Source organism: Cajanus cajan, chromosome 3 (assembly GCF_000230855.2).
Source record: "Cajanus cajan strain Asha chromosome 3, NIPB_CcT2T_4, whole genome shotgun sequence".
NCBI lineage: Eukaryota > Viridiplantae > Streptophyta > Magnoliopsida > Fabales > Fabaceae > Cajanus > Cajanus cajan.
The window spans coordinates 71,103,121-71,119,888 of NC_138519.1; the positions used below are offsets into that span (position 1 = coordinate 71,103,121).

The 16,768-nt window shown below is 34.3% G+C and overlaps 1 protein-coding gene across 4 annotated transcripts; it reads right to left on the reverse strand.

Annotated features, from left to right (window-relative positions):
• Window positions 1–2,165: 2,165 nt before the first annotated feature.
• Window positions 2,166–11,324, reverse strand: LOC109795459 (retrovirus-related Pol polyprotein from transposon TNT 1-94). 4 transcript variants are annotated; one of them, XM_083071198.1, is made up of 3 exons: window positions 10,840–11,324; window positions 8,867–9,062; window positions 2,166–8,743 (listed from the first exon to the last, which is right to left on the reverse strand). In XM_083071198.1, exon 3 carries the CDS (start codon window positions 6,565–6,567, stop codon window positions 5,356–5,358), a length of 1,212 nt encoding a protein of 403 aa, XP_082927324.1. In that variant the 5' UTR covers window positions 6,568–8,743; window positions 8,867–9,062; window positions 10,840–11,324; the 3' UTR covers window positions 2,166–5,355. The 4 variants fall into 4 exon arrangements, with proteins under 4 accessions (XP_082927324.1, XP_082927323.1, XP_082927325.1 ...); XM_083071197.1 differs by having other exon boundaries at window positions 8,829–9,062; XM_083071199.1 differs by having other exon boundaries at window positions 8,829–9,062; window positions 10,840–11,319.
• Window positions 11,325–16,768: the final 5,444 nt, after the last annotated feature.

A 16,768-nucleotide genomic window follows, 5' to 3' on the forward strand; every position in this document is an offset into this window, starting at 1 on the left:
TGTTGGTATTCAATCAAAATTATAATTTTATTTTGATAACATGTGTAATAAATGACTCTATTAAATATTTTCATGTATTAGTCAGATAAAACTCTAATTTTGATTGGAAAACAATTTGGAGTTCTCTTTTAGGTCATAGTCATATAATTGGCTACTTGTATGAGAGAATCGAAAATTGGTTTACACGTACTATGTATGCCTTTGCTTATAGCATATCCTTACCCCTATCACATTCGCAACATATTGCGAATTACGTGATTACTGCTGCTCTAGGCCTAGGCCTGTGGTTTCATGGATGTCCTTGTAGTTGTTTCTGTTGTTATTTTCTTACTTTTCTCTGCATACAAGTTTTGATGTTGTAATAGTTCCTTTGATAATTCTGTTGGATTCCAATAATGATTAAGGGTTTGGTTAGAAGTTATACGTTAGTTGTTCATACAAGTTAATTTTACAATGATTTTCCATATAAGTTAACAGTTAACTACTTTAGCACAACAATCATAGCGAAAACAGAAGGTTGTGATGTTCAATTTACAGAACTGAACTGAGAACCCTGTGCTGCTAAATAGTCCAGAAGAACTAAAACATTCGCACTATTTTATCCTCTTATTGCATGACTGTTACCAAGTTAGGTGCTTGGGCTCTCATGCCTTCCCCAAAGCAGAAACCCACTACTATGATGCCAAGAGGCACTTACCCCTTTTGGTGCCTTATACATTCCTTTTACCGCCATTAACTACCCTAAATGTACTATGTTCATATAATAAGGAAATCAGGCATTGATTAACATCACGATTAATACAGAACTGCTATGATATTTTACAGAGGCGTCCGCATATATATTTTACATGATATACACATAGTTGTTCTATTGGATTCAACTGTAGCTGAACTCAGTACTAGTTCATGGACCGAGTGGGATGGGTAATTCATAGTTTTAGAAGTTCTGCATAACTCTATTGTTGATCAATTTAAGGTGCATGTTTTCTTCCAAATGTTGAACAAAATTCAATTCAGAGGGGCTAGTTCCACTACAAATGATGCATATTGAATAGAGCAATATTAAAAAATGAATTCCTAAAGTACAAAAAAAAAAGGCTTCCTCATAAGACAGTTCTTGATGATGTTGATAGACTAGGGCAATTACAACTATCAGCGGAAGTCTGATCGGTTTGGTTCAAGTAGGAGTGTAACAAGAGGAATACACAAGCCTACCATATGGGATACCAAAAGAACTGAACTGAGAACAACTTACATTGCAGAAAATTGGAAAGTGCAAGGACTTGTATCAAGCATTTTTTTTCCACAACCGAATTTCATTACCTTAAGCTTTACCTGACACATACCCATACAACATTTAGCAATAAACCAAGCACAAAATTCAGTCCTATACCTCAGCCTTGAACATTTAAACAAAGCTCAAAACTAAGTTCTAAACATCAATATTGTTAGATTTTAGCTTAAAACCAATTGGCATTAAGCGAAGTTGCCCAACAGATATATAAAGTAGGCAATGTGGGACTTTCCAACCCAACAAGTATATAAAGTAGGCAATGTGGGACTTTCCAACACAGATGGATTCCTGCTGAACCAGGTGAAGCCTACCAGAATAGGCAAACCAAGAAGATGGGTTCTAGACTTTGATACCATGTTAGATTTCAGCTTAAAACCAATTGGTATTAAGTAAAGTTACCCAATAGATATATAAACCATATCTAGAGAATTGAGACAGGCGATGTGGGACTTCCCAACAAACATCACTACTGTGTTTTTGGTCAAAATGTCGTCCTAAAATTTCACACAACATAATAACACGATAAATAGCTTCATTTTTTTTTTATCTGGTCTCAACTTATTTTGATTTTTCTTAATCAATTAGCTTCATTGGCTGGTAAGAAATTTTCTACTTCAGCAGAGAATTGAGTTGACACAGAGCCACTACTTGTCCTTGTATCATTTTAAGTATCAACAATTTGTTCTGTGTGGATCAAATATGATGCAGCTGGTATGACTTAACATGAAAAATGTAGAGAGTAATTTTTAAAGCATTTAACTCTCTCTGATAAGTTTAACTCATTCAAGGTACCAGGAGATTAAAAGAAGTATGATTAAAATGATTATTGGTAAACAGAAATCAGCAATGAACCATTCAATGGCCACAGTAGTGTAAGGGAAACTTACTTTGAGACTTTTTATTCTTCTTACATGATACTTATTTTATGACAGAAGAAGTAACTTGTATGAAAAATCATTGTAAAAGCTGGACAGCTAATGTATAACCCCATAATTTCGGGACTAATCTAACTAACACTTAATCATTATTGAAATCCAAACTATTCACCAAAGGAACTATTGCAGCAACAAAAGTTGTATGTTGAGAAAAATAAGAAAATATCAACAGAAACACTACTATAAGGCCATCCAAATGCTACAACCGAGCTTCCTGAAGTTCCATATTTGACATCTGATCAGCATTGGAAGGTGTGTTGCGAAGCAGCTGAGTGATGTTAGCAATGTAGTCAAAGAATCAGAGGCAGAGTACTAGTAAAAGAAGCATGTTGATGATAGAGTACCACACAAACTCGGCTAGGAGAATCCAGAGGAGTGTTTGACATGCAACTATCCCTGACAAGTGGAATGTTACGATGGTAGTTGGCATGTTCATGTCATCGTTGGATGCAAGGACATGGCAGAATATAGCAGTTATGAACCTTGCATTCTTTCTGCTGATTCATGAAGTTCCCGCTCTAGAGCTTCGTTTCTTGCATCCATCTTCTTGCGAACCATCACTTTCGTGGCCAGATAATTCTGCTTTGAAAACCAGTTGATAGGTTCCAACTGATATGATAGAAAGATTGAAAAGAATATAGGCGTGATCCTTGAGTATTATTGAGCAATTCTCCTAATCAATACAACTAGAGAAATGCAATGAGGTATTTGAGAGACTTCTCCTCTCGTAACAACTTCTGAGTAATTGTCTACCCTGACTAACACCCTTCCCTTCACTATTTAGAGACTATTTAGTTACAATTTGTTGGGATATAAACAAGATCTCACATCGGTAGAACAAGAGGAGAAATAAAAGTTTATAAAGCACATACATACTTCATTAAATGCCTTTTGGGTAATGACTAAAAGCAAAACTAGAAGAGTCAAAATTCAAAGCGGACGATATCTTACCATTGTAGAGATGTGTCTAAAATAACTAGATAAAAACAACAAAGATTTAACTCTCTCCTCTTGATAGATATATCTATTAAGACAAGCAATGGGCAGCGGAAGCATAAAACATAAAAAACCATACAAATCATAAAATAGAGAAGAGGAAAGGTTAGGGAACAGAGCAATTTCGTATTTGCTGAACAACCATACCATTCTGCTTGTTTTTCATTCATATATAAGGCACATACATGAAAAATGACAGCCATACATAGAGTCCATAAATACTGTCGGTAAAACACATGTTCCCACCATCATTAAGTGTATAGATTTGTCGAAAATCAAAAACCTAACAAGATATTATATACTGAACTAAGCAAACATAATTACAGCAGAACTTTACCCACTAATGCAAGCAACCATAATTAATTATAGCAGTAAAAAACAAAGGAAAAGTTTTACTGCTTTAACACTCCTCCTTAAAACTTTTCTTAAAGACTCCCAACTTGCTTCTTAGCTCATTAAACTTAGCACTTGGAAGGGCCTTAGTGAGTATGTCTGCCAATTGCTCCTCGGACCTGCAATACATCAACTGAACATCTCCATTCTTCTCAGTTTCCCTTATAGCATGAAATTTGACATTGATATGCTTGGTTCTCCCATGTTGAATTGAATTTTTAGCAATTGAAATGACTGACTTGTTATCACACCATAGCACAGTAGGTTCCATTTGCACATGACTCAAATCAGTAAAGACTTTCCTGACCCATATAGCTTGATTTGAGGCTGCTACTGCAGCTACATATTCAGCCTCGGCAGAGGATTGAGCAACCACATCTTGCTTCTTAGAGTTCCATGAAAATACTCCACTACCAAGTGAAAAAACATATCCTGTTATGCTCTTAGAGTCATAGATAGATCCAACCCAATCACTATCAACAAAACCTTCAACCTTTCCATCACTTTTGCTATACCAAATGCTAAAGTCAGCAGTACCTTTCAAGTATCTCAACACTCTTTTGCCTACACCAAAGTGTGTTAAACTTGGTGAATGCATGAACCTTGAAAGTAAACTACCACAAAACCTCAAATCTAGTTTGGTTGCAGTCAAATAAAGAAGACTACCAACCAAACTTCTATATTAAGTCACATCTGCCTTTGCATCACCATCAGCCTTGGAGAGCTTTTCGTTGACAGCAAGTGGAGTTGAAACAGGATTACAATTTTCCAATTTGAATTTTTTCAGCAAGTCATTTGCATACTTTTTCTGTGAGAGAAAAATTCCATCATCAATCTGATGCACTTCCATCCCCAAAAAATACCTCATCACTCCAAGATATGTCATTTCAAAAACCTGCAACATGCTATTTTTAAACTCTTCAATTTCATCAACACCATCACTTGTAATCAACAAATCATCAACATATAGAAAAACCACAATTTTCTTTCCATTGCCACAATCTTTCACATAAAGAGTAGGCTCATTTTGGCTCCTCCTGGAATTAATTTGCAGAAAATGAGAATCAATTCTGCTGTACCAAGCTCTTGGAGCTTGTTTCAGCCCATACAAGGCTTTATGAAGCCTATAAACTTTTTCTTCATGACCTACAACAATAAAACTATCAGGCTGTACAACATATATTTCTTCTTGCAATACTTCATTTAAAAAAGCAGATTTAACATCCAAGTGAAAGATTTTCCATCCATATTGAGCCTCTAATGCAACAATTAATCTAATTGTTTCATGCCTAGCAACCGGCGCAAATGTATCACCATAATCAACTCCAGCCATTTGAGAATACCCCTTCACAACAAGCTTTGCTTTGTGCTTGTGGATGGAACCATCCGGATTTAATTTTGTTTTATAAACCCATTTGACGCCAATCACATGTTTGTCCTTGGGCTTTGAAGTACGTTCCCAAGTGCCATTTTTGTTAATCATGGCCAACTCCTCCTTCATTGCATCTTTCCATTCTTCATGCATTGAAGCCTCTTTAAAACAAGAAGGCTCACTTACAACAAAATTGCATTTTTCATAAATTTCAGCCAAAGACTTGGATTTTAGCACAGGAGAATCAGACTCAGCAATCTGATTTTTATTCTCATTTGCAACTTGCTCCTTGTCGAAATTGGTTGTCAACTGTTTTTGTGCTCCTTTGAACTTCATTATTTTCCCAATTCCAGTATGCATTCTCATCAATTTGAATATCCCTGCTGATCACAATCTGTTTTTGACCTCATATTGTACACCCGGTAACCTTTGGAGTTTGTAGCATAGCCTAAGAAAATCCCCATTTTAGCTTTTTTATCTAATTTGGATCTTTTTGCTGCTGCAACATGAGTATAACAAATAGATCCAAAAATCTTCAGGTGTTTGGCAGTGGGCTTCACGCCATTCCAAGCTTCAATTGGTGTTTTCTCTTGAACAACTCTTGTTGGCAGCCTATTCAAAAGATACACGGCTGTATAAACAACTTCAGCCCAAAAACATTTTGACAATTTCTTTTCAGCAATTAAACATCTTGCCATCTCCATAACTGTTCTATTTTTTCTCTCAGAAACTCCATTTTGTTCAGGAGTATAACTTACTGTCAATTGATGAAAAATGTCCATATCTTCACAAAATGCATTAAACTCATTAGATGTATACTCCTTCCCATTGTCGGATCTCAACATTTTAATTTTGCAGCCACTTTTAGACTCCACCATGGCTCTAAACTTTTTAAAGACATCAAAAGTTTGATCTTTGCTTGATAAAAAATACACCCATGTCATTCTTGTCAAATCATCAATAAATAGAAGAAAATATTTGCTTTGGCTAAGAGAAGGAATACTCATTGGACCATACAAATCAGTGTGAATAAGCTCTAATTTTTTCTTTGCTCGTGTGACACTTGTTGATGAAAAAGACTTTCTATGCATTTTTCCCAATTGACAAGCATCACATAAATCATCAATAATACCCATCATAGGCATGTCTCTCACCATATCATGAGTTTGCAAAAATTTCAAAGCACCCATATTAAAGTGACCATATCTTTTGTGCCATAAAACAGAATCATCATGTTTGGAAACAAGAGCTGATTCATTCACTTGATTCAAACTGATTGGTAAGCTATTATCACACATTTCCACCTTAATAACTTCAGAATCATTTGAATCCAATATGATACAGCCATTGTTTTTAAATGAAAGAGAATATCCTCTCTTCATTAGTTGAGCAACACTTAGCAAATTCTGATCCAAATCAGGAATAAATAAAACATCATGAATAAATTTAGGACCTTTGCTACTGTGAACAGAAATTGTACCTCTTCCTTCAGCCTGTACGATATCTCCATTTCCAAGCTTAACTTTGGTTTGGACAGGCCTATCCAAAGAAGTAAAGAGACTTGAGTTCCTCGCCATGTGGTTTGTGCACCCACTATCAACATACCATACATATTTGAACTTGAACTACTTGTTTGAGTAGCCATAAACAAGTGTTTTTCATTTTGGAATTGCTGATCGGTGAAGTTAACTTGATGTACATGTTGTGGTTGAGATTGGTTCTGCCTAGATCTGCAGTACCTTTCTCTATTTCCCCACTTCTTGCAAATGTTACATTGGATTTGAGGCTTCCCCTTATACCAACAATCTTTCGACAAGTGATTTGTTCTTTTGCATGTAGAACAACAAGGAAAATGATTGTTTTCTGCAGATTCACTACTCCCATCCATCTTGGTTTTCCCCTTTTGGTCACCAACTATTTTATAATTTTGCTTCTTTTGATTTTCTGACCAGCTTGCTTTTCCTTGTGTCTTGCTTGAAATGCACCTTCAGTTACATCATCCATTCTCATGGAGAATCTTTGCTCATGAGCTTGCAATTTACTGACCATTTCGGAAATGGTTGGTTTCTTAAGATCACATGACTCTTCAATGGCAGCAACTTTGGCTTCAAATTTTACAGGTAGACTGATCAACATTTTTTCGACTACCTTGTGGTCATGGACCACCTCTCCATACAATCTCATTTGGTTCACCAAGTGAGACAGCTTTGAAGTGTACTCCTTGACTGATTCACTTTCTTTCATTTTCAGCATTTCAAACTCTCTTTTAAGAGTCAATAGTTTGATGGATCTCACCCGTTCATCACCGGCATACCTTTCATTCAACTCGTCCCATATTTATTTTGTTGTTTCCAAATGCATAATGCTTGTAAAAACATCATCTGTCAAAGCTGAATGTAAACATGAGACAACTTTTTCCTTCTTCAAAGTCTCCTCCTCATGTTGCTTCATTTGAGCTATGGTAGGATTAGCCCTCAATGGTGGAACTTCCTTATCTTGATCTACATACTCCCATAAGCCAAAAGACTTCAAACATGATCTCATTTTGACAATCCATATGTGATAGTTTTCCCCGGAAAATTGAGGAACAACAAATACACCATTATTCCCCGAAGCCATTTTATCACTCACTCACAAGTGTTTAATCTCTCATCTCAAATTTTTTTAGACCCATAGCCTATAAGAACAATGCTCTCGATACCACTGTTAAGACAAGCAATGGGCAGCGGAAGCATAAAACATAAAAAACCATACAAATCATAAAACAGAGAAGAGGAAAGGTTAGGGAACAGAGCAATTTCGTATTTGCTGAACAACCATACCATTCTGCTTGTTTTTCATTCATAAATAAGGCAAATACATGAAAAATGACAGTCATACATAGAGCCCATAAATGCTGTCAGTAAAACACATGTTCCCACCATCATTAAGTGTGTAGATTTGCCTAAAATCAGAAACCTAACAAGATATTATCTACTGAACTAAGCAAACATAATTACAGCGAAACTTTACCCACTAATGCAAACAACCATAATTAATTATAGCAGTAAAAAACAAAGGAAAAGTTTTACTGCTTTAACAATATCTCCTCAAAGACAAATATCATAACATAAACCTTAACGCAATTATGTTCCCCGTCTATGCCTTACATACACCCTCTTCTTAATCATTGGTCTCCTATCAGTTCATTGGTTGGGACTTGGGGAACTTTTTGGATGATGACTAAAAGCAAAACCATAAAAGATAAAATTCAAAGTGAACAATATCTTACCATTAAAGAGATGTGTTTGAAATAACCAGATAAAAACAACAAAGATTTAACTCTCACCTCTTGATAAATATATCTCCTCAAAGACAAATAACATAAACCCAAAAGCAATTATGTTCCACCTCTATGCCTTACATACACCCTTTTCTTAATCATCGGTCTCCTATTAGTTCCACTCAATTTATTCCCTCCTCCCCATCATAACTAACCTTCCCCACCTTTCCATAGTCTTTATTCAGCTAATACAACAAAGTTGGGCCTCAATAATTCAAACCTCTTAGACTTTCTACCATAGACTTTATTAACTAGGGGCCTAACACTGACACATTCAAAGATGCCAGAGAAGCAAACAAGCACTAAAACTGGAAGGAAGAAGATTGGATAGTGAAAGGCATAGTGATGTTAGGAGAAATGGAAAGTTTCCTCCTTGACCTTAGTGAAAGAATACATTGCATTGCTAGCAATCCCCAAGTACATACAGAAGTCTGCAAAACAAAAAGAGAATCAGCAAGGACAACAAGTTCAAATTGAAGAATATCAAGAGCATGATGAAGAGAAACACTTTGTTACCAACTGTTTCGCTGCAGAGAGCAACATACGGTACATACCAACATGGATGCATGGCTGATAAACAAAGGCGGCACTAATATCATTGCTTCTCATGCAAACAATGCCATGAAACCAGACAAGAGCTACTCTCCAAAGTGATAATTGAGTAATGGAGAATACTTTATTTAAAGGAAGGGACAATTGTAGTTGACATTTCAACAGGTGTGAAACTAATCATTGATATTCTTTTTGTAGCTGGAATTAGTCAAACTTATCGTCAGTCGAATGCTTGAAAAACTATATATTTTTCATGATAAGTCATACAAGATGCATCATATTTGATCCATGCAGAAAAAAATTGTTGATAGTAACTATGATAGACAAAAACAAGTAGTGCTCTCATCTAAATTTTCTACGGAAATAAAAAATGTCTCGGCAGAAAATCAAGCTATTTGGCCAAGAATAATCAAACTAAGTTGAGAACTTTTATTTTCTTTTTTCTTTGGAAATGAAGCTATTGTATTGTGGGATGATCATAAATCAACCATTGCAATCACTAATACTCTTGTCCCGCATGAAAGGACTAAACACATAAAAGTTTCATGGAATCTAAGAAAGGGAAAAAGTTGGTGTACTAGCCCATACAACTCTGAAAACCAGTTAGCACATATATTGACCAAGGCTCTAACCAAAAGTACTTTCAAATCTCTTACGACTAAACTTGGATTCTTAAGGATAAAACTTAAGGAGTCTATTCATAGAAAATTTAGCATTTTGACAGCAAGCAGTGGTGAACTTGAAGTTTAGGACTGAGTTTTGGGGTTTGCTTAAATGTTTAATGCTGAAGTTCGCCTGTGTATCCAGTAAAGCTTAAGTAAATATCAGCAGAGGCACAAAACAGCTGGATACAAGTTTGCGGAACTATATGCTCTATTCAGGTCAGATATTTTTTTACATCATTCTAATGTAGCAGATTTATTTATTAATTTTTGTTATAGTGAACACCGGAGCCAAGCCAATCATAAGCTCCTATAGTCCTACTATTAGTTGTAACATCTGTAGTCCATCAACAACATCATGAATCACAAACCAAAAGAATCCTGCTATGGAGAAATCTGTTTTTTAATTTTAGGAATTCCTTAGTAAATATTGGCATACGCAATATGTTTTTCCCCAATCCTATCAACTTAAAGCATCTCTTAGGAAATAGCTTAGTAAAAATCAACTTTTCATTGTGGGGATAATAATAAATAAGCTATTACCACTTACCAGCTCTAAAAATCCTGTCCAACATGGAAGTTGGTTAAGTTAGTTTATTCATTACGGCTCTTAAAACTAGTTGGCGTAAATAATGATTAAGTCTCTAACCAAAAATACATATTCTCTTACGACTAAACTTGTGTCAAGGAAAGCTTAAGGTAATGAAATTCAGTTGTGGAAAAAAACTGCTAGATACAAGTTCTTGCTCTTTCCAATTTCCTGCAATATAAGTTGTTTCAATTCAGTTCAGTTCTTTTGGTATCCCACACAGTAGGCATGTGTGTTCCTTATTGTTACAATGATCCTACTACCAGAACCAAACCAACTGCAGGCTTTTGCCAATAGTTGTAACTACCCTAGTCCATCAACATCCATCAAGAAGCCTTTAGATTTATATACAGCCCTTAGGGATTTTCTTTTGTAAATATTGCTCTATTGAATCTCTTGTAGTGGAACTAGGCCACTCTGAAATGAATTTTATCCAACATGAGCAAGAAAACTTGCACCTTTAAATTGATCACCAATAGAGTTACATAGAACTTGTAGAATTAACTATCCCACTTGAAATAGCAAGCAGCACAGGGTTCCGTAATAACATGATGATTTTGAGATTAATCTAACTAACTAACCCCTTAACTATTAGGAATTTAAATTTGAGCTAAAATGGGAAGTATTACATGAAGAAAAGTAGGAAAATATGAGCATAAAGGGCGAAACAGAAGTGAAAGACTATATTGATAAACGGAAGCAGGGTATGTTACAAATGCTAGACCTGAGCTTGAGGTTGTTTGAGTTCCATATTTGGCATGGGATCAGCATTGGAAGGAGTGATGCAGTTGAAGAAGCATGTGAGGAGGTGAGTGATGTAGTTGAAGAAGCATAAGGAGGCTAGCAGTAAGAGAATGAGGTTGATGATAGAGTACCACAAGAAGTGAACAAGGAGAATCTGCAGGAGTGCTTCACATCCAATGATCCCTGACACGTGGAATGTTATGATGATAGTTTGGTTGGTGATGTCAGCGGTGGATGCAAGCACGTGGGAGAACATAGCAGTGAGGAAAAGCATCACGGTTGGAGTTGGAGTTGATGGTTGGAAGGGATTGGTTTCAGAGACTCCACCCCCATACTTGATTCCAATACATGCTAACTCCAAGGTCATGACAACAAGGTAGGCTTTGTGCATATTCATAGTGAACAAGTGAAAGAAAGATACTTGTTGTGTAGAGAGAGAGAGTAGTGGATGAGTTGGCGTCTAAGGAAAGGTGGCATATAAATAGAGAGGCTGAGAGTTCTGCGTTGAATCTGAATTGAATTTAATTTATACCTATATTCTAATAAATTTGGAAAATTATTCTATATTATAAAATAGAAATAAAAAAAATTCTCTGTCTTCACCAACCTCTAAAACCAGCTATCACTTTCAACAAAGGTCGAGTTAATTAAGTGGCAAAGATTAATAATTTTAATTTAGAGTTTAAAGTTTAGAATTTAACGCTAAATGACAATATAGTAATGCGAATGTTCTGTTTTAGTTGGAATATTTATTATATATTTCAATCTAATCCATGTGGCAGTATAAGTGAGAAGGGTAAATAAGACAATGCAAATGATTTTTGGTCTGGTTGGAATGCTTATTATATATTTCAGTCCCTTTCAACAGTACTCGTAAAGTGGTGAGGCTTACGAGGATGAAACAACATTTGCTCAAGGGATAAATTTTCTTTTTTTTAATATTGAATGAGAAAGCCTATGGCATTCCAAATTCAATTTATAAATGTCCACTAACAAGAATAAGGTATGAGCAGAAACAGGAACTTGCTAACGTACTACTTAAGTAGGATCCATTTCCATTATTTTTAGTGTCCCTGGTGTTTTCTCTCTTTTTTAATGGAGTTTCCGTTTTCCACCGCCTAAAAAGAACATGTCATCCTGGAAAGAGCATGCACACTTTCCTTTGACCGAGATTGTTTGGGTGTTCAAGTTCATTAAATTATTCATGTGAAGAAGTAATATTTAAATATATAATTAAAATTTATAATAACCCTGCACGCTTTGCTCTTCTTCCCCACTCGCCACAACACCTCCGCAACGGCATCCGCCTACACAAGATTCATATATATTTATTATATATAATTAAAATTTATAATAAATTCAATATATAAATAAATAATATATTTATATATATAAATTATATTTAAAATAATATACATAAATATTTTTAAATATGTAAATTTTAGATTTATAATAAATAATTTATATTGTAATAAAAAAATTTATTGACAAATTATTTAAATATTAACATTTAATTTATAAATAATTATGATAAAGAAGAAAAATTCTTAAAAAAACTCTTATACGAGATAAACATCTATCTTTAATATATAGGGATGTATTGTATGTGTTTTATTGAATTAGATAAGAAATAAAAAAGAAAATTTACAAACCTTTTATCAAAGAACCCTTATACAATATAAAGATCCATATTTAATATAGGGATTGTGAAATAATGTAATTAAGAATTATATGAAATGACAAAAATTTTAATGAGTTAAATTATTAACAAAATAAAAGGATTGTAAAGATAACGATGAAACGATTCAGTTAAATTATGATTAAAAGGTAGTTTCAATTCTATATAAAAAAATATAAAAAAAAATAAAAAAAAGTAGTTTCAAGACAATTATGAACGGATTTGAGAAAAATATAAGAAAAAAAATTAGCAAGGGAAAAAGAATTCAATAATTATTGTAATACCATCAATTGAAAATAAGGTTTTTATGTTTTTAAAATTCAATTGCTTTTTAAAATGTTTTCACATACAAAATTTCCTAAAATTAAAAATAAACACATTTTCAAGCTTATTTTCTCTTTTCTTTGAATACGGATGCAACACCTTAAGTTTTTACTAAATTATTGCCTTTTAACAATAATTATGTGAGGTTGCTTTGAGATGTAGTGTTGAGAAATTCTAAGGAGTTAAGGAACTCTTATAGAGTTATTAGGGTGTTTTGAGGGTTGCTTTACCCAAAGGTCTAGTTTAGCTTTGAGAGAGATGTTATATAAGATTTTTGTTAAGAATTGGGTCTCATAAGTTCAATTCTTCAAAATTCTAGAGATATAAACTAAAGAGAAATGATATCAGTTTATGAGTTTCTTCTTCTCTCTAAACCTTCTCTTTATAGGAGGATTCTTTCCTCAAAATCATTGACTAGTTTATATGTTTGTGATTCAAGTCTAGAGTGTCTTGAATCTTAGCCGAGAATTAGAGGGGTTGGTGTAGAGCTTTCATTGTTTAGAACTCGGAGTCGTCTTTCCCCTATTCTTCCTCTTCTTCATTTTTAGTTGCTCGAAGCTGAGGTAAGGAAAGGTAGAATGATTTATGGTTGAATAGATGAGTTGTATGTTGTTTGTTTTCACCCATGATGTGTGCATGCATTAGATTTTCGAAGGATTGGATGAAAGGGGTAGGTTTTAGTGCTTTGAGCACATGAGTACAAATTTGATGATTTGATCTCATTTTTTGTCGCATGTTGTTCGATTTTTAGTGTGAAATGAGTTGTTATTGATGTATATGTGTGGTTTGATGCATTGCATGCTTGGAAGTTTATGTTTTTAAGATGGTTAGGGCAATTTTGTGTTTCACAATTGTAGATTTCTAATGTCTTGTTGAGCGCACTTTCATGGCATTGGGCATGCCTTCAATAGAGGCTCTTAATTTTGCTCACGTTGGGTGTAAGGCATGGTGGCATAGGAGGTGAGGAGAGAGAATTATAGTAGGTTGAAGTGGCGTTGACCGTGATTTGAATGACGTTGAGCATAAGATGAGAGAATTTCCTCTACCTGGACTAGTGTCAGGCATCAAAGGAGTGACATCAAATATGAGGAGAGAGAATTGTCTTAGGTTATAGTGAGGCCAGGCGTGAAATTTTTCCACACCAGATGTGAGGTCCCAAGTGTTCCTTACCTCAGCCATGCTAGGTGCGAGTTGAGTGGCGTTAGGCGTGTGCGAGGCAGAGAGCTCCCTACCTTAGTGACGTTTGGTGCATTGTAAGTTGTGTTGGGCACAAGTTGTCTTGTACTTATTTTTGTTTGGTGAGTTGTATGGTGAACGTCAATATAATTGTTAAGTCTAATACATGTTGTGTGTTGGATGATGATGATGGTTCTATGTATATTGATCTTAGATAATATAAATAGATGATGTATGATTGAAACTATTGTTAAGTATTGGTACACTATACTTGAATGAGCTATAGAGCATTGGTATGCTATAAATGTTTGGTGTGATTTAATCTCTATATACATTGACTTAGGGTAATGTATATAGATGATATATATTGATGTTGAGGATGCTATAGGTATTAAAACATGTTGATTGGCTTAGGACTAGAGGAAAGGAGGTTGATTTAAAAAGTTGAATATCTCATGTAGGGAATATTGTTGTGGTGCTCTAGGAGGCTAGTTATTGAAAACCCTCTTTAAGTAGGTGTGAAACTCTTGGAGTGACTTTGTTGAATCTCTTCTAGGTCCTTAGTCAATGTTTTAGTAAGGTATGAAGTCGAGGGCTACAACTCTTAACTGATTACTAAAAAGTTTGCATGATTCCTTGAGGATAGTTAGTGGAATAATTCCATAAGTATCTTGGTAATGCATGATAAGGTCGTGGTATACCTATACTTAACTATACTAATCCTGATAGTAAAACTAAAATTTTCTAGTGTAAGTGGCAGCACCTAAAAAATCAGACCATAAGGATTGGTATCCTAATTTAGTTGTCAATCTAGTGGGAGCATGAGGTGTGAAAACGATTAGGTTGGTTCGATAGAGTTAAGTCACTTAAACTACTCAGGTGTGTTAAGAGATTTTTATAGGTGAATGTGTGACGATACATTAGTTGTGATGTGTGCATGTGATGTGGTGTGAGTTGATTGTTGTTTATATGCACTAGATGAATGCCTTGTTGCATGGTACACAACTGTGGTAAATGTTTGAAATTGCCTGGTATTTAGCTTTCAAACATGTTGATTGTTTGTTCAATTGGTGACTATTGTGAACCATGAGGCATTTATTATTGATTTATATGTGGATGTTGATAATAATATAAATGATTTCTTCCTATACTATATTCTTTTGGAAATCTAGCTTACCCTTGCATGTTTTCTTTGTGGTTAGACTGTGATGATCATGACTTTCATGGGAGAAAGGCAAGGTTAGTTGGAGTTCAACAAAGTTTGTGGGGCTATGTTGATGGCTTGCTACTTCTTGCTACTCTTGGAGGTCTTGTATGGATATTACTTGATTGACAACTTAAGATTTTTATATTTTTACACTTATAAAAATATTTAATAATAAATACATATATATATATATATATATATATATATATATATATATATACACTATAGTGTACAGATCTAAGTATTGAGAGTATATAATCCTAAGTATGTTAGTTATTGATAGGGTTATTTTTTATGATATTTGTTTGAGGAGATGTTTTATGATAGTTATTTTTATAAGATTATTACACAAACATACTCCACAATGATGAGATATTGTCCGCTTTGGGCCTTAGCCCTCACGGTTTTGCTTTTGATCATTACCCAAAAGGCCTCTCGAGCATTGAAGTATGTTTATGCTATATAAGTTATTATTTTTTATCATATTTTATCGATGTGGGACTTATTTGTATCCCAATAGTTATTTCGCTACTAGTCATAGATAATCCGTAAATGTGATGACTGTGACACCATTTACCCCACATGCAATAACATATTTAATAATATAAAATTGAAATACCTCAATATAAGAAATAGTAAACTCAAAATCCATACAAATGGAAAGAATCACATTTTAACTTAAACTAAACTTAGCGAAAATAATTAATACAGAAATAAAAATTAAATCACTTAAAGTAAATAGCAAGAATCAGATTTTAACTAATTTCCCAGTATCACATGTCCTATGAACAAAATCCAATGTTGAGGACTAAGCCTTATCACTGACATCCTCAACACCATGTTGATGATTACTTGCAAAAACCATAAGGAGACAACAAAAAGAAAAGGGAGTGAGAAACATCTCACTTTAGCTCACGGTACATAAATGCAAACTAGTTAGGAAAACACAAACAACACATATAGTAATATATAACATATATAGTTACATATTATCATCATAGTTCATTCATAAAATAATAAATAACAGTAGATAAAATTATAATGTGTATGTAATAGACACGGAATACATTTTATCATACATATGGTGCTAGTAAAAACATCACACTTGTGCATTGTCGTTAATAACACACTAGAGTAATCTAGGAGTATATGTTGAGTCACACCCTCTGCTCACTCTCACTAGAATAACATATTACCAAGATTTGGTCGAGATAGCTAAGTCACGCAAAATACATTTCATGTTCATGAGGATAGGAATGGGACTTGGCAGTGTATTCCATATTATACTCTTACAAAAGCATTTTATGTACATGATGCATAACAAATAGACTTTATGCATTACATTCACATGATTTCACATTTAATATCCTTCTCATATCACATTACTCGTCATTCTTATTCAGGTACTCATAGATATCCTTTTAAACTGATTTCGGATAGAGGGAAAAATATAATTGTTCTATTTCCTTTTTCTTTCCAAACAAAAGCATAATGCGTATTTTATTTCTTGGCCTATTATGTCAC

Bases quoted from the DNA above. Each gene is read 5' to 3' on its own strand.
- LOC109795459 (XM_020354977.3), bottom strand. From the start codon at position 6,567: ATGGCGAGGAACTCAAGTCTCTTTACTTCTTTGGATAGGCCTGTCCAA.